The 22559-nt window shown below is 33.9% G+C and overlaps 1 protein-coding gene across 1 annotated transcript in view; it reads left to right on the top strand.

Annotated features, from left to right (window-relative positions):
• The window catches only part of LOC107451280 (diuretic hormone class 2-like), a gene marked incomplete in the record, with an annotated part of 32321 nt that extends 15840 nt beyond the window's left edge, over nucleotides 1–16481 (top strand). Inside the window, 3 exon segments of the mRNA XM_071186763.1 lie at nucleotides 147–263; nucleotides 5304–5405; nucleotides 16165–16481. Of these exon segments, the coding sequence (XP_071042864.1) occupies nucleotides 163–263; nucleotides 5304–5405; nucleotides 16165–16303 (342 nt within the window).
• Between the last annotated feature and the right edge of the window lie 6078 nt (nucleotides 16482–22559).

Here is a 22559-nt window from a genome sequence, read left to right as displayed (position 1 = left end):
TGGCGATAAAGATAAAATAATACATTGATAAACTACCACTTTAAAATATATATTTGCTGTCCGGAGCAAGTTGGCATCTCTGATATGTGATTACTTTGGTGCACATTGTCTAAATATAAATTAATTTTGATCTTTATTTATTTCAGCTAAAGAGTATTCGAGATGCCGAGACACATTTGCGGATTGGCTTTATTGCTAAGCTTTATCATATCTTCCATGGATTATACCTTTAGTTATCCAGCGAATGGTATAAGCAACATCAGGTACATAACTTATCTATTTTGTTGTTAAAGCTTTATTGTGAGTTTAAGCTTTGCTACTAGTCCTGTCGGTTGGTAGGGGTGCCTGAGGCCGGAGTGACCCTTTATTCCTTCGTCTTGTGATGGCGGATCCTTGTGGTGTTACCTTGAGGTCCTTGTATCCTAAATATGAAAGTAGAGAATTAATACTGAGCACATTGCCTGAGCGATATCATAAAATGATATATTTTCACAATAAGTAGGGAAAAAAGGATAAAAGAAATACACTTCTAGTACGAAGTTTGTCAAAAAATTTAATTGTACTTCCCAGGTACAATTCACTATCTCTCTTTACCTTCTTGACATTCTCACGCCTTGCTACTACCAAATACGGATTCTCCCCACTATTTCATTTTTAAATTTCCTTTTTTTTTTGATTAATACATTTAATTTAATATGATTATGACTACCTCTGTAAATAAAATAAACTTATATATAAGAGCAAGTTATAGAAACGAAAATGCACGAACACTGTAGCAATTGTAAAAAGTTAATTCTATCTACAATTTTATTTCAATTTGTTTCTCACAACCGCTTGGGAAATACTTCGTTGGAAAGAGTAAACGTTAGGCAGGACTGGTTAAAGTTTCAATATAACCAGTTGTGTTGTGTTGTTGTGGCTTATCGTCCAAATGCCTGACGAAGTCAGACAAGGTCCATCAGACCGTTGACCCTAAGGAAATCGAGAACCAGAATGGGGGATGAATATATGTCCTCTCTGGAAAGTCCCAAACAGTCCAGGATGTGTTCGGGAGAAGCCTGCTCAATTTGGCATTTGGAGCAGATCTCGAAGATTCTCTTGCCTTCGAAAAACGAGAGACTTTTTGTGTGACCTCTTGCTAATCTGGAAATTACGTTATATAACCAGTTAATAGTTTAAACAGGTAAATGTTTATTTTCTTTGCAACGATCAATTGTATTCATATAATCAATCCGCATTAACCATTTAAACTACGGACCTACTCTCTGCTCCTGAAGCATTTAGAAATCAACCATTATGATAGCGAAGATTTGATGTTCTGGGCAATCTTCTTGAATGGCCGTACAGACCTCCGTTACTTTAAGATGAGCACTTTAAATGGTTTTAGATATGGGAGCCCTTTCTTTGTTTTTCAGTGGTGCAGTTAATTTTGATTTTATTTTATAAACGAAAACGTACACTGTAAGATGAATATAAGATGACACCAGATGAGGACGTAAAGTTCATCAGGTGAACGATTTTCTGGAAAGTGAAATTATGTGCCGAATCTATTGACCACCCGGGATATCAGACACCAACTTTATGAGCATGTTTGAGAACCTATCAGAAGTGCAACATGAAGCTTGCAATTCTTCTCTGAAGAGCCGCGATGGCTCAGGGGATAGAGCGTTCGCCTTCCAATGAGGCGAACCGGGTTCGAATCCCAGTCGATACGAATTCCGCATCCGGCATGCACCGATCACAGTGCTGACGTGAAATATCCTCAGTGATTGACGGATCATGGGTTAGAGTCCCCTTGCCGTCAGGCTAACCGTGGAAGAATCTCGTGAACCTCAATCAGTAACCTTTTCGGTTACTTGATCTCTCTTCTTCTCCCCGAAGGCAAATTTCAAGTTGTAGCAGGTTTACGCAAATTCTGCTCCCAGGTCGCACCAACCACATTGCTGACGTCGTAGTCTGGACAAAACTTGAGAGGTTTTTATGGTTTTCCTCTCCGTGCACATAAATGCGGTGCAGTTCCTCCATCAAAAAAGTCCTTTTCGAAGGTTAGTTTGTCCCAATGCTTGATCCAGTAGTACCCTTGTCTTCTGGATTGGTTCAAAATTACAAGGCTATAGAATTAAATACTCGTGAACTCAGGTTTGGGTCGGTTGTTCAACTCTGGTTAGAAAGTATTTAAAAAGAAATCCTTTTCTGAAAATCATCTAGTACCAGAACATAGGGTTACTGAACAAATGGGAACAATTGTGGCGAAAAGTTTCGAACTGCCTATTTTCTGCATGTAATCGTTGTAAACTCTAAGTTTTGACGGGAAACTCCCAAATATTTTTCGTCACTAACGCTTCCTGCGTTTATGTATGTAATATGGATGATTCAATGATTGATGCTATGCATGAATGTACATAACACTCATGAGAGTTGGAAAGTATAAGCAGTGGTTAAATAATTTCAAATAGAAAAAAAAAAATCTTAATAAGGGATTAAGTCTTATTATATTTTCTGGAAAGTGAAGGTTTCACATCGTTTCCTGAAGGAAATAAAAGAGTTTAGATTGGCTTTCGACAAATGGTCCTATTTTAGTAACGCTGTGTGCTTGTATGAGGTGGCTGAGAGTTTCAATTGACTAGTCTTTCTAACCTGCAATTGCCTCCTGCAAAGCTTTATATTCTATAGGAATGAAATCTAGAAAACTGGCTGATTCACCGAATTTCTTCACTTTCCAGAAAAAATGTCGATAAAGTAAGCTGTAAGAGGCGGAGCGCTGTCACATGTTTAAAACAAATCTTGGCCAATAGTAGATTATAGGGCACGAAGACTCGCTGCTGGCACTAGTCACATTGCCTGTTTCAAAGACATGGTAAAGTGCGTCATATAAAAAAAAAACTAAGTATAAATAATAAAATTAATCGATACAGTCGTGAAACATACATTGGGAATCCACTTTATGCATATTTGTAGATATTAACTATTAAGTTGATTATAAAAAAGGAAAGAAAAATATTTAAAACGCATTTTAACCCCTTAACGATCGGTTAATTTTCAAGAAAACGGCCATAAAAGTGCCTATTTTTTTACTAGGGCTATTTGATTAGTGCTGACATCTAGTTTAAAATAATCTAACTATCTACAATCACATTAAAAATATCCTGGTGCTGCCATCTGGTGTGTAAAAAGGGAAATTAAATGTTTGTCGGGCAAAAGAAATTAATTAGTTTTATTCTTATTGGCGCGTTACTACTGAACACTCCAGCCCGGAAATATCACGGGAGCGAGAAGGAAGGCGTTAAAGGGGGCAGTAAGGACAGACATACAAGGGGCTAAATCTTGAAAAATAATATTTCACTTAAAGCTTGTTAGGCTTAATAAACTTTGTAGGATTTATTTTTAAAAATTAATCCTTAAACAGACCATTAGCTATAAAATACAAACTAGTGTATAAATTATAAAACATGTAGCACAGACGATTTATATATTTAAACTTTAATCTTCTTAGGAAGTAAAAATCTTCATGCTATACTCTGAAAATTTGAAAGTTGTCTTAAAGGGAGTAAGGGATGGGAATAAGGAATATGAATCACTTATAAAAGGATAGGGATTATATAAACTTCTTACTGCAATTTTGTTCAATATGTTGCCTTCAAATTGATTAGTTTAATAACTTTTATATTAATTAAATATTTTTTCCAAATCTGAATCGAAAAGTAAAGTGAATGTGTGATGGAGTGAAAAACGTACGGAGATGCAGCGATGAAACTCTATAAGGTTTGAAGTATGGTATTACACTACTATTCGAAAATGGAAATTAAGTAATCTAAACATTTATTCCAACTTAGCACCAATTTATCCATATCCCGTTCGAAAAATTCCTGCTCCAGATTCCATAACGCTTCCCATGGAGGTGATTGTTCAGGGAACTGAACAAATGATAACCCGAATGGGCTAAAGAAGAGGTATACACACATTCCCACTTACCTGTACACACCTTAGGAGGCTCAAATTTCATGACTTGATTGCCGACCATCCTTCGTATAGTCCTGATTTAACCCCTTCAGATTGCCATTTGTTCGGTCCTCGGAAGAATCACCTCCGAGGACCACGTTTCCAGGCACCGCATGAGACACATCAGGCTACACTTACCTCTGGTTATGGAACCTGGAGCAAGAATTTTTTGAACTGAGCATGGATGAATTGGTGACCCATTGGAATAAACGTATTACTTTGGTTCCTTCTTAGAATAGTAGTGTGATACCAAGATTAAAACATGATAAAGTTTCATCACCGTATCTCTGTACGTTTTTCTTTCCATCACATATTCGCCTAACTTTTTCATTTACTCTTGTATATTAACAGAGAGCAGAGAGTAGTGACAAGTAAACTATAAGAAACTGTCCTTTTCTGCCAAATTATAAAGATATTAAAAAAGCATACGGCTTACTTTAAATACAGCCTATCTTTCAAACAAGTTTTACGTTCAGCAACAAAAATCTGGACAGTACAGTGTTATTCATAATTCCCTCCGGGGTTTCGAAGTGTTATAGTAAAAAAAGGAAGACGAATATGGCTAAAAAGAACATATGAAATTATTCCGAAAGTATTCAAGTTTTAATTTAAGCAGTTGCCGGTAGATGGCAGTAACATGTACCACTGAAGCGAGTTGTAGTAAAGAAAAATGGCGTTTACAGGCAGAGGGAATTGTGAATAACCCTGTATATATTTTGCAATTACGCTGAAAATTTACTTTAAATATTTGGCGATAAGGTTTAACAGAAGGGACATTTTACAAATTCAAATTGAGATGTTAGGCATAAGATTTATGAAAAAATAAATTTAATGTTTTAATCAAAATTGTCATTTAAAAAAAATCTTTGTTACAAAATTGAAAATAAAGACATAAGGTGCAAATGTCACACTCTCAGAAGTTGACTCATAAAAATTGATGTACCAAAGTAAGACTAGAATTTTAAAAAAAGTCAACTTAAAAAATGTTTCGTACTTTTGTAAAATGTATATCTGCTTAAAAAATGAAAGAAATGCTACCAAAACTTAATTTACAAAGATAATCGAGTCTTAATAACGCAGGTATATGACAATGTGAAGGACTTGGAAGTACCAAGTCCTTCACATAAGGACTTGGTAAAGTCCTTATGTGAAGTACTCATTTAATAGTAAGTCATTTGAATTTTTATTTTTTTTTTTATTTTACAAACAACGTACATTAAACACACCCTTTCACCATAAAAAATAATTTTTATTGTTTACGCTTAATGTTGTATTTATTTATTGATATTTTTTTTCCTTTGAAGGTCGAAAAGATCTGCTTCAGATTCTGAAAATCCTGAAGATATAATACGCGTTCTCATGAAATTAGCGCAAGACGTTATACTGGATTCTGACCCTGGAATGCAGTACGTATTACTTTAATAATCAATATAGCTATACTCATTCTGATCTCGCATTAGCTGTAAGTGATATTATATTGCATATATGACTTATGATTATCAGTTTTGTTAGAGATTTGTGTTTTTGATTACGTAAGACATACCCAGAACTATTATTTAAGTCAAAGTAACTTTAAAACTTCAATTCTATTCAAAACTAGAGAGTTACAAAATAATTACAGTTTTCATAACATTAAATGAATGATAGAATCGCCTTAATGGCGGCTTTCTTCCACATATTTGAAATTTTTCAAATGACAATACCATGATCGCATTAAATTTTAATAAAACATTATAATAAAAACAAACTTTGGCATTGGCACATCTTAAACCTTAGACAATTGCTGTAACTATAATAAAAATTATTTTCCTTATTATAAAATTAATGTAAAATTAATATAAATGAACTAGTGGGCTGCGCCCCCTGCTCGCGAACGCTCGCCAACCTCCGAAAATTGCTACGCAATCTTATATGGTTCGCTTCGCAAACCAAGCTCGCTTCGCTCGCTATTAACTTAGGTGTGGGGAGAGTAGTTACTGACCATGTCAACCGTCATCTATGAAAAGGTACCCCGACATAGAGTCGAGTTAATATGTNACTTAGGTATATTGCAAATGCACAAAATTCTAAGAATTCAAAACAATCATTCAAATCCATATTACACCTTTTTAGCAAATACTAAAGTCATTAAAATAAATTTGAATTCAAATAAATGACATGTAATTCGTTAAACCTATTAGAAATGTACAATAGTATAAAGTCTTAAAGCGTAACAGCACAACTGAAACTCATTTTTCAATGAATAACTTATAACAATAATAAAACTAAATAAATTCGTGATATAAATCAAAAATCGTCAAATAAATTCGTGAAAAAAAGCGCTTTCGACAAAATACTAAAATAGAGATCTATCGACAAAGACCACTCACATCTGCCTAGCTTAATAGTATGAGATTGCCGCAGCTGATAGGGTGAATTTCGGAAGATTTCAGTTTCCGTTTTTAAAAGCGCTATATGTTGAGCCACCTCAGCTGGATTTGGTATGTGACATTTTTAGCGGCAATCATTGGTCGATTTTCTAGCGTTGCCATTCGGGGAGTTGTAATGAAGCTTTTTTTTGTCGCTGGTGTAAGAGAAATATATATATATATAGATAATATCAGTGAAACACGTGAAAGAAAATAGACTGTAGAAAAATCCAGAAATTGAGAAAAATAACAATTAGTAATTCTTTCACGTTCGTCCTATTTGCTAATAGAATATATAGGATTTTAGAATTACTAGCGAGAATAGGGACAAACTCCAGTACATTCTAATAACAATATGAATTACAGGGAAAAATTAGGAAATTTTGCCATAAATATTTAAACATCAGTGCAACTGAATAGTAATTTAGCTATGTGATTGATTCTAGCAAACGAAAATTTATACCCGAAATTAATATTCAATCTTGAGTTCTCAACCACTTGAAAAAAACATACTAGAAAATAAAGTAAAATTTAACAAACAAAAACATGCATACATCATTGTAAAAAATTTAACAGAAATAGTAAAAAATACTATTTTATATTTATTATGTAAATGTTCGTCCTACTAACTTAGAGGTTTGGAATATATATATATATATATATTATGTATGTTTCAAGATGAAATACAAAAAGTAACTACCTCATACGAGAATGAAATCATTAACATGAAATGACAGGCTAAATGGCAAACAAAAAAACTACCTGGTGAAAGCACTAAAGGAGCTAACAAAAAGGAAAAATATTAAAAGGAAATTAAAGTGGAAGCACAACCAAACATGGCAGCAGCGTCAGGGGGGTAATAACACGCAGCCAGTGTGGGAGCAGTTTCAATGATTGGCGGTATAATGCCACAAACAATCATACCCATATACATATGGGCATACCCTCCAACTGCTACGGAATTTCCGTAGTTTCAGAAATCTTCTTTTCAGACGGTAGCAAATGTAATGTCTTAATATTTAAAAGAAATTAATTTTAGCTTAACTTGTCCACTATTACTTATAAAAGTGCAGGCCATATGGCTAGATTCTTAAGTTCTGATAAAAGTTTTCTGAGAGATCCATTTGCTTTAAAAATTTCTACTTTGGTTCGCTACCACTAGAAAGAATTATTTTCAAAATCCTCATAAGTTGGGGGGTATGCATATGGGTATGGTATATGAGTAACCTACATATCCATATACATTTCGTGTTAATAATTTCGTTGTCGGATGAGGCAATTACTTTTTGTATTTAATCTTAAAATATTTTCTTCAAATATTCTTCCAGGTCTGACAGTAGCAACTTAGTGCTGTCGCAGCTTGCTTGGAATCTATTTCTTGAATTTTCATTTTATTTTGTATTTGTATCTTGAACTGTATTTTCTCTCTCTCTTTATATATATATATATATATATATATATATATATATATATATATATATNTATATATATATCCACCTTCCACTAAGGTGAACCGGGTTTGAATCCCGGTAAAAAAAAGTGTACCTATAACGACGACTTGTCGATACGAATTTCGCACGCGGCTCCCACCGACCACAGTAATGACGTAAAATATTCTCAGTGGCAGACGGATCATGGATTAGAATCCTCTTGCCGATAAGGTAACCGTTGGAGGTTTTCCTCTCCATGTAACGAATATGCTGGTTAGTTCCATCAAAGAGTCCCCCACGAAGGCAAATTTGTCGCAATGCTTGATCCAGGAGTTATCTTGTCTTCTGGATTGGTTTCAAAATAACAATACTACAGAGTTGAACATTAGTAGTCGAAAACCCGAAAATTGGGTCTGCTGTTCAACACCAGTTGTGAAATAAAATAAAAAACCCTGTTTATGTCTGATATATGATATATATCGAATAATAAGCGATATATCTCATATATCGAATTGCCGATTCGATATATGAGATATATCGAATCTCTCCGGAACATTTCATTGAAAGAGAGTTTCAAAAAATTCCATACGTAAAAATCGGGAGCTACTCTTAACACCTTCGCGAATTTAACGTTTCAGATGAAGATGTAACAATATATGTAATGCGATTTATAACTTAGTCTTTTCTCGGTTAATTTTTTACTACACTACTCGATACTTTTACTACTTTACTCGATTAATTTTTTATTACACTACTCAATACTTTTACTACTTTACTCGATTAATTTTTTACTACAGTACTCGATACTTTTACTACTTACACGATTAATTTTTTACTACACTACTCGATAGTTTTACTACTTTAATCGATTAATTTTTAGCTTCGGAATTTATACATCTAGGTTTTGCTAAGTTTGGTGTATTTACAAAAACTCTTTTCTAAATTCTACCGCTTTTCAATTTTGTAGGTTTGCAAAAGAGAGAAATATTTTGCTGAAAAGCAATTAAATACAATGCCACAGATGTCAGAAGAAAATTTATGATGTCCTCAAACAAGTTTCAAAAGTGATTTTGCAATAAATATTTTATGAATTTCGCATCATTGTTTCTGAAGTGATTTTCTTTTATTTCTTACATTATGAGAAAAAAAATTTTGTATTTTAGTTTTAGTGAAATAAGAAAAAAGTTTACAGCAGGTCGGAAATGTGTAGAATTTTTATTCATTTATTTATTTGTTTTAATTAAAGTTAAATTATACGAAATATAAAGTAGTGATAGTGATAAAAATTACGTAGAAAACAAGACATTTGTATTAAGTAAGAATTTAAAGCACTTCATAAAATTATTTGTAAGATTTATTTACTTTAAAAAGCACTATTTATCACGTTTATTCGAGGGAATAATAATTTTATGAAATGAAAACAGCTCACATAATAATTAAAAGAAAAATTTGGTGGCCCTTACAAGTTAAAAGCCAAACTAATTTTAAAAAAATTCATATGTAATTTGGGGTGAAGCCCCTCACAATTCGGGGCCCCGGGCACGTGCCCCGAATGCCCATCCTTATACCAGTAACTGTTAACTGGAACTTTTTTGCAGTGAATGTGTATAATTTACATTTATTTTAGAGTCAACTTAAATTTACTCGATAGACGAAGTGAATTATTTTTATTGGAAATGCTTCAGATAATACTACTTTTCAAAGTAATTGTTTTTTCACTGTGTTGAGTGCGTAATTTCTCAGTGAGATCCCTGGATGATGTTCTTTGTACAACATGAACGTATTGAGTAAGTTTGTGAATCCAGAACTTTCTGTACAGTAATTCTCAAAAATAAAAATAAATTTAACAAACCTCGGATGCTAAGCAAATACTTCATAGACGTTTTCGTAATCGCAACGTTTGTTATCGGGTCAACATGATTGAATACGTGCCTCAATCAAATTTTTCTCCAACAGTCTGGAAATCGAGAAATGATTCCTCCCTAACTAAGTACTTCGCTCATCTAAATTCCGATTTCGTTTTGAGATAATGACTTAAAAGTTTGATTTGTAAAAGGAAACCAGGACTCAAAGTTAAACGGGAAAGGGAGAAAATCGATTGTAAAACAACATCCTTAATGGCTGACTTTTGTGAGAAGTTAAATATCTCTTACTATTCTTAATTATTAGGTACACCGGAAAGTTTTGTTCGTGTAAGTACAAGCTTTCTTTTACACTTATGCAGAAAGTTCTTTTTATAAAAGATGGTGATAGGGTATTTACCCTTTGACTCAGTGTTCTAGCTTAAAGAGACGCAGCAAAATCAAAAACTTTTCATTTCGTTTCACGTTAGTTCCTAATTTTAATCAAAAGTAGAAATATACACAGCTACCAAAGCTAGTACTTTAAAGAACGCTTTTCCTAGTAATGGTCAAGTAAAAATAAGTTGATAACATGATTTAATTAACTGTACATAATAGTGGACAAAATTATTTTAAATTAAATATGAAATATCAAAGCATAAATGCTTCAACTATCTAGCTTTAAGTATCTATAAAATTGAAATTTTCCGGGAAAACTGGAAGATTTGACAGCTATGCTATGAATGCAAGTTTCTTCTTGGAGGAGCTAGGTAATTGGGCCGGAAGGAAAAGTTGCTTTGAAGTAGAATGCATAATAGTATACGCAAAAAGAAACACAAAAGAGAAATCAAACTTTAATCAATATTCTAAAAAAGATGAACGCAGTAAAATATTTTATTCATCTTGAATTAGAATGCACGTTATTTGTTTCTATTTATATGCGCTTTAAGTTTTTAGTGATGATAATAACGGATATATTGACTCTCTCAGCAGTGGAGAAAAATTATAAATAACTTTACTAACTTTTTCTAAACAAAACTGCAAAAGATTCACGATTATTTTTAATAATTTTTGCAGATAAAAATCTAAAGCAAATAACGATATACAGCTTTCAACTTTTTACATTGCCCGTATGTCAATTCTGCCTACTTATTTCAAAATTATTCCAAGCCGCAACATATGTAAAACAAGTTCACATTAGTGATATTTTTTGCAACCATTATTCTTTAATTTATTTTGAAAGTTCAGTTTATCTCTTGCTCTGCAACCAACTTCAACGAAACCTTCTCATTTGAAAACCTAATACACGACAAAAACATTTGGCTCATTGTAGCATACTATTGCTGTGAAGCGTCATATTCAAAGCATGAATAATGTGTACATAATCTCATCTTCAAGCTGTATTTTCGTGCAATTTTAACCTTATATTCAAGTAGAACTCTAATTTTATGTAATTTTTTACTTTATGGTTTCATCACCACATTGCATATAGCTACATAGTCATAATTTAACGCTCATCTGTCCTCAAAAATACTCCATTCGCCTTCCCACCACCTCCTCAAACCACCACATTGGTCAGGATCCGGACGAATGGGCAAAGGGCAGCAAGTGGCCTCAGGCACACAGATATTCTTATACAGCTCAGTTCAGAGCAGAACGTTTAGTTTATGGTCGTAATTGCGAAAGTAATGTTTGACTAAAATCTTAAATTTTTCAAAAATTTCCAATGTGACTAAAATCTGCCAAGCGTGTGTTAATAATTTCTGCCATCCAACACGAAAATCTGAAACAAAAATTGACAAAACGCCAATTAAAGTAGAATATTTTCCTTTGTTGGGTGCGAACAAGGGAAAGCAAATCATGCTAAAAATTTTAATTGTACCCGAGTTTTCCCAGTTCAGTAATTGATAGCTATGCATACGAGCCGGAAATAACTTGGAATAATCAGTTGTTGGCCTCTGCTCCAACGGTCTGACTAAGTCAGACAAGTTCCATTAGACCGTTAAGCATCATAAAATCGAGAGCCACATGAGGAGAAGCATATAAGTCCTCTCTGGAAAAACCCAAGCAGCACCGGATGTGTTCTGCAGAGGCCTTCTTAGCTTGACATTTAGAGCAGACTGCAAAGATCCATCTGACCTGAAAGAACGAGAGATTCCTCGTGTTTCTCTTTGCAAATCTTGGAAATGCCATTCGTGAGATTCTGTCTTAGTTCAGAACAAACGAAGAGCCAGACTCTTTGCTCAGATACCAGTGGTGTCAGGGAGGGGTCTTCCATTTCTGTGAAATTGTAGATTTAACTTTAGATTGATGCTCTGAAGAGGAAGGTGTTGAGTGACTACGACCCTCCTTGGCTAAGCGATCCACTTACTTATTGACATAGATTTCAGCGTGAGGTGGAATCCACTGAAAATGAACATCGTGGTGCTTTGAAATAAGCTTAAGAAGAATAGAAATGCTAGTATAATCTCCAACTGTAATTCAATTTTTAAGGTGTTGAAGGGAGCTGCAACAATTCGAAATAATCCATAGGTCATCGCTGTCACACTCGTTGAGAATAGCTTCGAGACCTTGTTCGATTGTAATAAGTTCGCTTTGAAAGACTAAGGATAAATCTAGGTTACGGATGGATGGACAATTTTTGCCCTGGTTTCTCAATTTAGATACCACTACCAGCGTGGTCCCTCGTAAACATTTTTATGAAGTTATTGGGGATCTCATTAAAAACTTCCAATGCCAACTACCAAAGATGAGCTGGAATAAGGTCCCTCTTAGTGACCGGAGCAGAAAAGCCGAAGTGGAAATGAACTCTAGGGAGTCCCTTTGAGAGACTCAGAGAAATTTTAAAGTTGAAGATAACTTTATTGTTACAATATTGATGCTTCGGTTCTCCTAGTTTCTTAAGGACCACGTGAACACCGTTAAAAATATTAAAATGCAGATGTTTGCTTTTACGAATATGAAATTCTTACCAAAATAGTGATCAAGACCCAAATGTAAAACAGTATAATTGATGATAAAACTTCACGGGTTTCACAAAACATGAAGATGGAAATTAAAGTCAACATGTGACGAGCGTTCAAAAATAGGCGCCCATTCTGAAGACTCGCCAGGAGAAAATAACTCATGACGTTAATTTTTAGACACTCAAAACATGTCTACCTTTATTATCATCTCTATAATTTTTCAAATCAACGAAGTTTTTATCTTTTCTCTTTAGTTTCTTAGGATTATTCATTTAGTAACGCAGTATATTAAGTTAGTTCACGCGATATTAAAGAAAAATTAACGTAAGATAATAGCATAAGCTCTTAAATGGAAAAAATAATAATTCGTCACAACTTTCTAAATAAATCAATGCAGTACAATTATTTTAGTGCTAGCGTTTACAATTGAAATTTCAAAAGTCGAGTGAGAAATTGTAACTTTTCGTCCTACTAGAAATTTTTTGAAAATGTATTTTTTATTTATCGATTTCAAAATTTATTCGAGATATATTTTAGGGTAAACTTTAGGCGTACTTCGATAAGAGTTTATTTTTGTATCCTTAATTGCTTAAGATTATTAAAAGATTTTCCTTAAAATGAATTATTCAAGCTATGTGATTTAATGCATCTGTAGTATAATAGTAATCCGTGCTTCCAATGCATATCTTTATCCTTGATACCGCTGTCAACAAATCAGTGGAATAAGCTTAAATAAATAAAAATAGTTACATTGTTTCTTGGTTTAGCTTTAAGCAATAATATGTTACGTTCAAACAGATTTTAATTCCTAAAGTAACGAAATTATTCAAAAGGTTCATTAGAGCTATATCATTCTTATTTTCTTAAGACGAAATGTAAGTTTACCAAATTTATGCATTAATCACTCCATTAAATATTTTTTTCACTGTCGTCAAATTATTATTCTTTTAAATTATTGATTTCAATTTTTTTCAACTTCTACTTTATAAAAACACTTTAGATTTCAATATAGAAAAATTTGTAGATTAATATGGTATAAAAACAAATTATGGTACCAAAATATTAAATAAGACAACAACAAAACAACCAAAATATTAAATAAGTAATGAATTATTGGTTGTATCTAAATATAAATCATTGGTTTAAAAAAAATCCTAACTAGACTTTACTCTTTACTCTTACTCTTTAACTCTCACACGGAATCCTAGAGTTTCATGGAATACCATTTAGCAATTCTCTTTAACTATTATTCTGGATTTCGGTTATATTGCATATTTTGTGGGTTAAAAGAATACAACAAAAGAGGCATGTTTATTCTGATAAAGGGATTTTTTGTCTGGTTTTGTTACTTAAAACGTAGTTTATATAAATTAATTATCATATTTAAAGTTAGATCCTCAAATCATTAAGACGCCATCTTAGAACGTGACAATCCGATGATTAGATCAAAAGTTATTAAGTTGTTCCGCTTTTCATTTTGCTCACTGTATTCTTAAAATACTAATTCCAACGTTAAAATTAGCAATCGGTAATGTTCGGTAACCGGTATATCGGTAATTTTATTCCTTCTAATCCCACAGGAAATCTGCTTGACTACTTTACCAAAATTAACGCTATGATGACAACAATAAAAAAATGTAGTCATGTGACTTAACTTACGCGACTTAACGTTTTCAAACAACACAGCAGCTAATAATTATAACTCTAATAAAAAATATTCAATAATCAAGAATTTTTGCCACTTTCGTAAATTCGAACAGAAAAAAGAGCAATAAAATATTGTGACAATTTAACATGGCGAACACTAGAATGGCATATTTCCCAGACAATTTCACCCGTTTTCCGTCTGCACCGACTTAGTGGGGCAAGCGAGCAAGGTGTTGCCCAAGGGCTTTCGACAGAAATTATTTATTTCATTATTATTTGTTGCAAATTCAAAAACTTTTGTTTTCTATTTTAATCATATCGATACTGCCATGACCAACGACCTACGCATTAAACCTGAAAGCAGCGGTCTTCGTATTTCTAGACATGGAAATTAGAATCGTAAGATTAGAAAATAAGGTTACATTTAAAAATTTCCACATGTTTATAGAAACAATGTTTTTAAACACCCAAAATATTTCATTTATAAATCCCCACTCTAATAAAAATTAAGCAATAATCCAATTTTTTAAAAAAGAAAATTGAAAATTATGATCGAAAAATCAGTTGTCAGTTTTTAGGAATGAAATTTGAAAATAAAAAAGAAATTAAAAAAAATTACGTGCAAACTATTTTTAACGGATTAAGCGGAAATATAATGGAATTTTAAGTGTTCTATTTTTCTAGAGTCACGACAAGGAGATTATAGTTAATGAACCTGGTGGTGTAGGCGTTGGTGAGTCTAGTGACGGCTTTGACTGCGATATCAATAATCTAAATCGATTAATCAATAATAACAATAATCAATTAATATCGATTTAATCAAAAAATCGCAAATTTGAGATAAAAGAAAATTCGATCGTGGAAAATCAGCTAACATTTTGACTTGAACTCTTTTGACGCAAATGTTCAGATTTTTTTTTCTTCAAAGAGATAAAGCCTAGTGAGTTATTTTACCAGAATTCATAAGGAAAAAAATCATTCATTTCCATCACAATTTATTAGCAAGAAAAATATCATCTTTAGTACTTTCTGAAATTATAAGATTTCGATTCTTTTAACTCTTTCCATGCAGTGTTACTAGTCTGGCAACACTGATTCAACAAATGTTACAAACCACTAGAAATGTGATACCGATTGCTTTTAAACATTTAGCAACCACTATTTTTCAAATGATAAAGTATGTCGCTTCAATTAGAACATATTCTCTAAGATCGCATTTGCTATTGTCCTGTCTGACTAAAGTATTCATTCGAAATTTGCTATTTCAGAAAGGGTTAAAAACTATCTACTAAGTTTAATTGTTACCATTACCACTTTTTGCATAAAATCACTTTTCCCATGCTATAATCTTCGTAAATAAAGCAAAGTAATTGCTTCAATTGTCTTCGTAAATGTTTCAAAGTTAAGTGATTTCCCTCCTCTCTACACTTTTTCCCTCTCCATTACCGTCTCTTTGGTCCATCTTGCTTTTTATCTACAGCAGTAAGTTTCATTGGAATATACTGGTGATTTAAAAAAGCAAGATTTGCCGAAATCATAGAAACGGGGAGAGGTATAGCGTGGAGAATGAGGAAATCGAGTAACCTTAAGACGCCTATTATATTTAAAAATAGTATACAATGTGGATTTACGCCTTCTCGCAGACAATTGGTAACTGAAGAATACCAAACCCAAAGGAAAATTTTTTCACGGTGGATTTTTTTAATCGTTGCAACAAAGTATTTTGATAGAACATTTTTTTTAATGTTTCATAACAAACAACTTATCAATAGCTGATAATAAACCTTACAATTGTTATATTTTAAACTCTTACAAAAATATTTGAAAATAATCATGAGCATCTGGACTAAATATTTTTCCTTTCTATAAATAGCAGTGAGAAAAGAGGAATAGATCTTGGTTTGTCAAGAGGATTCTCAGGAAGCCAAGCCGCGAAACATCTGATGGGATTGGCCGCAGCAAACTTCGCCAATGGTCCAGGACGTAGAAGACGTGACTTAGAAAGCCAGTAAAGTGTTTTGAACCGAATTGTTTGTGGAACAATTGTTTTGTAAATAATTATCAAATCTGTTAGCAAAAACTATCACCTGTTAATATGAAATACTATGAAAATTTATTTAATTTTTTTGAATGAAAAAGTGCATTGATTTATTAATATAATTTGTAATAAAGTGACAGTCATACTTGAAATGAATTTCATTAAATTTGTTTATGGGAATGTGAAGGCTCACAATTTTCGGAAAAAATTTCTTCCTGTTGTTCGACCAAAATATTATGAAGGTAATAAACTTACCATTAAAAGCGAGTAAAACTTTCTTCAATTCTAATAGCTTAAATTTAAATAATATTCACTACAAAAAAATACACGATTTGTGCACGTGTGAAAAACAAAAAAAAGGTGTTTCCTTAAAATAAAATCGTTTTTAGTAGTGGGTATGGTTTACCCGAACGGACAGCAACTTTGAACACTTTTGAGGCATCCAGTCAATGAGGTTATTAATCAGGGGCTGGGGTGTTCTCTCCCACTCCTCCAGAAGAAGTCTTTCCATTTCTTGGACAGTTTGTGGGGGGTTGTAGACGTACAGCAATTAGTCTGCCTAGAATGTCCCAAACATGCTCGATTGGGTTCATGTCCAGAGAACACGCTATCCAATCCATTCGTATGATTCCTTCCTCCAAAAGGAAATCCTTCACGAAGTTAGCCCGATGTGGCCTGCAATTGTCGCCCATTAACATGAAGTCATCTCCAATTGCTGCTGCGTAAGAGACTATAATAGGTCTCAGGATCTCAGCCCTATATCGGCGACAGGTCAGAGCTCCATTTCGAATGATATGGAGATTGGTACGTCCATCAAAGGCGATGTCAGCATAGACCATCACTCCCCCACTGCCAAATCTTACACTTTCGTGCACGAACGTAGCATTGTTTCTAGTGCCATGTTCCCTTTAGATGAAAATACGCCTATTATTACGATGAGCAGAAAAACGGGACTCGTCAGAGAAAGGAATATTGTGCCATCCATTTTTCTTCAAGTTCACATGCTCTGTTGCCCACTCCCTGCGTCCGCGACGGTGCCTTGCTGTTAACATGACACACACCATTGGTCAACAAGCATAAAGACCTACAGCGTGAAGGCGGTTTCGGACAGTTTGTGTCGAAATGACGGTGCCAATAACCAAGCGAATGTGTTGTTGAAGAAGAAGTATTAAAACAAACAGGTGCCCAGTTTCAGAGCACTACTGTGATTATTATTTTTGAGACGAGCGGAGCAACTCTGTACATTGAAAAAATGTCCAGTGCTGTTAGCATGTACTTCATTAGAATTCAGTTTCTTCTTGAACAGTAATCAATTGTAGATCTGAAAATACATCAAGTCAAGTACTAGATATTTCTTAGCCTGTTGAATTTTCACTATCACAAAGAATTGACCATTTCTAAGAAAAAGGTTGTATTTCGAAAAAATAAAAACTGCTGCATCCTTTTTTTTCTCTCGTTCTATTACCATTTACCTATAAGAAGTATGGCAATGAGATACCTGCAAGTGACGTTGTGTGGGTATCTCGATTCTGATTAGTTGTTGAAACGTGGCATTTATTTACGTTAGCCACGGTCCTTTCCATGCTATTTCGAATAAGCCAAACACGTCAAGTATCAATTCTATTAAGTGACATATTCTATACACTTTCACTGAGATTCTTTTACAACGATTTCAATTTTTCCATTATGTGTTTCTTACTTAACACAAAGATAGCCACGAAGCAATGTAAAACGAAAACAAATTATGCAAAGTTGCCAGATTCAAGATAATGGCAAAATATATCATGGTTACAACAAAAATACATAAACAAATAATATATCTAAGTTAAGTAAAAGATGCAGACGAAAGAATTATATTTCAACAAATTCGATGTGCTATACGTCGTTCTATTTAATTAACTTCACGTTAATTAACATTCTAACTTATGTAGAGAAACTTAGCTCGACTTTGACACGCTATCTTGTGTATAAACGATCAGCTGGCGCTGAGGTCATAGGTTACGTGTCTGCGTATCAGTGATCATCTTCTTCTCGAGTTACAAGTACCCAATTGTCTTAACTTATATTTAAAAGTAAACTCTTAAAATGTACCTGAAATATTGCAGCTAAAATTATTGCAAGAAATTAGTAAAAACACCAAAATGCTTCTTTTTTTTTAAATTTAATGGTGACAAAATTTATGTTTTAATATATAATTATTGATTGAGGTGGAACATTTGTTTTAGACCTGAATTTGTTTGCTATGACAAATAAATAATTAAAACTTACATATAAAATGCCACTTTGCTCAGATATCTCTTGTAGGGATTTTCCAGCAATTTTTTTATCTCTTGCAAAATAAAACCGAATTTTGTAATCTTTATTTTGTGTTTCTCTGCCACTTTACAGGACTTTTTGCAACTAGGCAATTATTCGTATTCCTGTCATACTGATAGCTAACAACGGGATAATTTCATCATTTAAGGGTGAACGAGCATGCTACCAGTTTTTTTTCCCTCTCCCCTTCAGGAAAACACTTTTTTTTTCATTTTTGCAAAATATGAAATAGAACAATTCCTGAGCTCTCGCAGTTCTTTTTTTTAAAAGGTGAATTTTTTTTAAATTACTTAAAGTTAGCAGCTCTGGATAGCGTGGTAGGTAGGGCGCTGGGCCCAGGTCCAAGAGTTCGTGGGTTCGAACCCCGCCGCCCGAAGACGTGTAGTAAAGTGACTGATGCACGTTAAATCTGTCGAGTCGCAAAAGTCCTTCATTTTCCCATAACATATCAATACCTCTTGGGGTACTGGATTGGAGATCGATCGTTCTCTGATTCAGGTCAAATTTACGATTTGTGGATGAATGAATGGATGTAAATATGAATGGGTCCGCCCTATAAAACGGGTGTGACGAATGGTGTGGCAGAGTCGAATTCTTGGCCATAGATGGCGCAACTGAAAAAACAAGAATCGTACACTCTGCCTTAAATTTACTCGGTTTCACCAAGCAGGCTTGCCCGTGTGGCAAGTAGCATTAATACCAACCAACCAACCCAACTATTTCAATTTTACATTAATCTCTTAAACATTTAGTCTTAAATTAGTAATACTTAATTCGAATATTGATATCTTACAGCTTTGATATCCCCCCCCCTTAAAATTAAACAGATTGCTAGTGCAGAAAAATATCTATTTTCCTCCTCCGCATAATTGGTATTTCAGAAAACGACCTGGAAGTGCCTTGCTTTTTGGGGGACCTAGAAGCCAGCAGACTTGTTTGTCTCGCTTTGCAAGTGGTCACTTGAGGTGTCTCTCGTATGTTCAGGGGCAAAAGACTTTTGGACTTTGCACTAAATGTAAGACCGCTCAAGCTTCGCCCGAGCATATTCTAAACTTCATCGATTTCAAGATCGGCGAGGTTTTTCCAAAACCTCATCTGTTTTTAGACTTTCTGGACATTTTTGGACTTATGGAATTGATCTAATTAGGATGGACCTCTTGGGGATTAGAAACAACAAATATCTATTTATTTTAAATTTAAAGATGATTATGAAATATCTTCGTTGTCTACATCAGTATTTTACGGTTTTTTAATTAGATTCTTCGTAGTGCACGTTAATAGCGATATAGCAATTGAGTTTACAATTATTAGCAAGAACTGCTTGAACTCTGCCAACACTTAATGTTATTTTAAAAAACATTGTTAGAATTCTTATGCACTTATTTAAATTATTTATTTGCAGTAGTGGTCAGAATCGTTATAAAAGAACTTTGTTAATTTGAGATAAAGGAATATTTTTATGTACATTTTGTTACCGCTTTAAAAATAAAAATAAATATATCCCGAGAAAATTGATACATATAATAACTATGGCAATGTATTGATTTTCAAACGTGTTAGTATTTTAAATTTATGGTTAAGGGAACTTTATATTTTAAAAGGGTCCCCAAAATGATCGTAATGATTGAATCTAAGTAATAATTAACCAAAAATGATCTAAGTAATAATTAACCCAGTTAATTAACTCAAGTATCAGTATCACACAGTCCAGACATAATGGATTCCTGAATTCTACTTGGGAACGAAGCCATTTATTCTCACTACGAAGTTTTAAAATCAATGAACAGATTCGTTAGCAGATTGCACTGCTGATAAACACGATGATACAGTGCTTGCACTGTAGCCACCATTTGTAACAACAACATATTCAAGCTGCTAGCTACTACACTTTTTGCAAAATGCTTTTATAAATTAATAAACAATTCAAAGCTAAAACTTTAAAAAATTTTGAAATTTTGTCAGCATTTTAAAAACGTCATCACGAGAGAACTGGAACAAAATGGCGTTTCATATGAACTTTTTAATTATTTACTTGGAGTGGTGTGGGAAGAAACATCAAATCAAATTTACAATACAAAGAATCATAAAGCATAAACTTATCAACCACTTTTAGAAATTTTCTCAAAACGCGTAGAAAGTTGGCGATTCTGCATGCTGCAGTCTGAGGACAAAATTAACAGACGTTAGCGTAAATATAAAAACGATGATTTTAAAAGTTAACGCGGGGTATTGAACTTCAGAACTATTTTTGCTGAGAAAATATTTTTACTCGTTATTACAAATGTGAATTTATTCATTCCCATCAAAGAGTTTCTATAGCTCTAGTTCAAAGCTCTCTATAGAGAGTTCTTCTTCACAAATCTCTACAGATTCTCTACAGATCCTCACAAATCTCTACAGATGGCGTGAAGAAGAACTCTCTATAGAGAGTTCTTCTTTACGCCATCTGTAGTACAAGTACACGTACAAGTATACCTATGGCAACACTTTACATACTTTCACCATTAGCGTGTGGAGAATCATAGAAGAAGGAAGTACGTTAGTTGTCTTGATTTTCAAATAGATTAAATTTAAGTTAGAAAACTATATGGAACTTAAAACTACATTGAACATAGTTCTAAAAGAGAGCGTCATGGAAATTTCAAAAAATATTTTTAACAATTAAATATGAAAAAATATTAAGAGAAGGAAAAATATCGTAGTACATTCCTATACAACTGAAAAGAGGAGGAGCGGGAAGGGGGAAGGTCCAAAGGCATGGAACCGGTCTCCTCCCCATATGGCGTATTCGAGCGTTGTGATCGCCTGTAATAATTCTTATTTGATTAATTCAATTTGGGTGAAGGACAAGTTTAATAAAAATGGAATGACGTGTCTCCATCTATCGGCTAGTTTTGAAACAAATGTTTCAAGTAGGTGCGATTAAACCAAATAGTTTTTCAAGCAAAACGTAGCAAACTGCACATTTCTCTCTCATTCCATTTTTCGTTAGATTGAAAATGAAATAAGTTACATGAAAAAAGCAGAAAGAGATTATTCTGACATTTATTTTTAAATTTTTTTTTTGTTTTTCATAAATTTCGCGCCCTTCTAATGCCACGCGAGGAAACAGATATCCCCTCTTACCACGCGCTTGCTACGTCAGAGGTGCCATCCGTTCTGCAGCCCCGCAGTGTACTGATCATGAAGATACGGTTTCCAGTAGAACAACGAAGTCAAGCATTACTGATTGCGGTTAGTAAGCGGGTGGGTGACCACTTTGATCGGCCTGCGTAGGGACCGAGGGTGCGAGGTATCGTTCATCGTTAAACTGTTCCACCATAAATTGCTCGACTTCACACGCAGCTCCTCGGGCTACTAAATCAGGGAAGCCATCTCCCCTGCAGAGGATCAAAATTACGATGGCATGTCTTCGGATCATATTCAGAGATGTATCGGATTATATTTAGGGATTCACAGACCGTCGCCAATAGCCCATTGTGCAAGTCTAGTGTGATGTAAATAAAGTACCAACCTACCGTCCATTCTGCAAAGGATCAATCATTGGTCCTCGTTATACTGTTCTAAAGTAAAGTGCTCGACTTTGTATGCATGTCTTCGGGCTACCGGAGTAGGGGTGCCATACCATACCCTCTGCAGAGGATCAAAATTGTGATGGCAATGTCTTCGGATCATCCTCAGGGATGCATTTCCGACCGTCGCCAATAGCCCATTGTGCAGCTCAAGTGCGACGTAAATGAACTACAACAGCAATGGATCAAAATCGTGATGGCGTGTCTTCGAGTTATCCTCAAGATGGGATATTTCTCAGACCGTCGCCAATAACCTAGTGTAGCTCTAGTGCGACGTAAATAAACTACTGATTAGAAAAAGATATTTTCTCCTGAAAAACTCAAAAATCAGGTTCTCTTTTT

The sequence above is a fragment of the Parasteatoda tepidariorum genome, chromosome 10 (assembly GCF_043381705.1).
Source record: "Parasteatoda tepidariorum isolate YZ-2023 chromosome 10, CAS_Ptep_4.0, whole genome shotgun sequence".
Classification (NCBI taxonomy): Eukaryota; Metazoa; Arthropoda; class Arachnida; order Araneae; family Theridiidae; genus Parasteatoda; species Parasteatoda tepidariorum.
The sequence above is the reverse complement of the archived record's forward strand: the minus strand, read 5'-3'. Positions and strand labels throughout refer to the sequence as shown.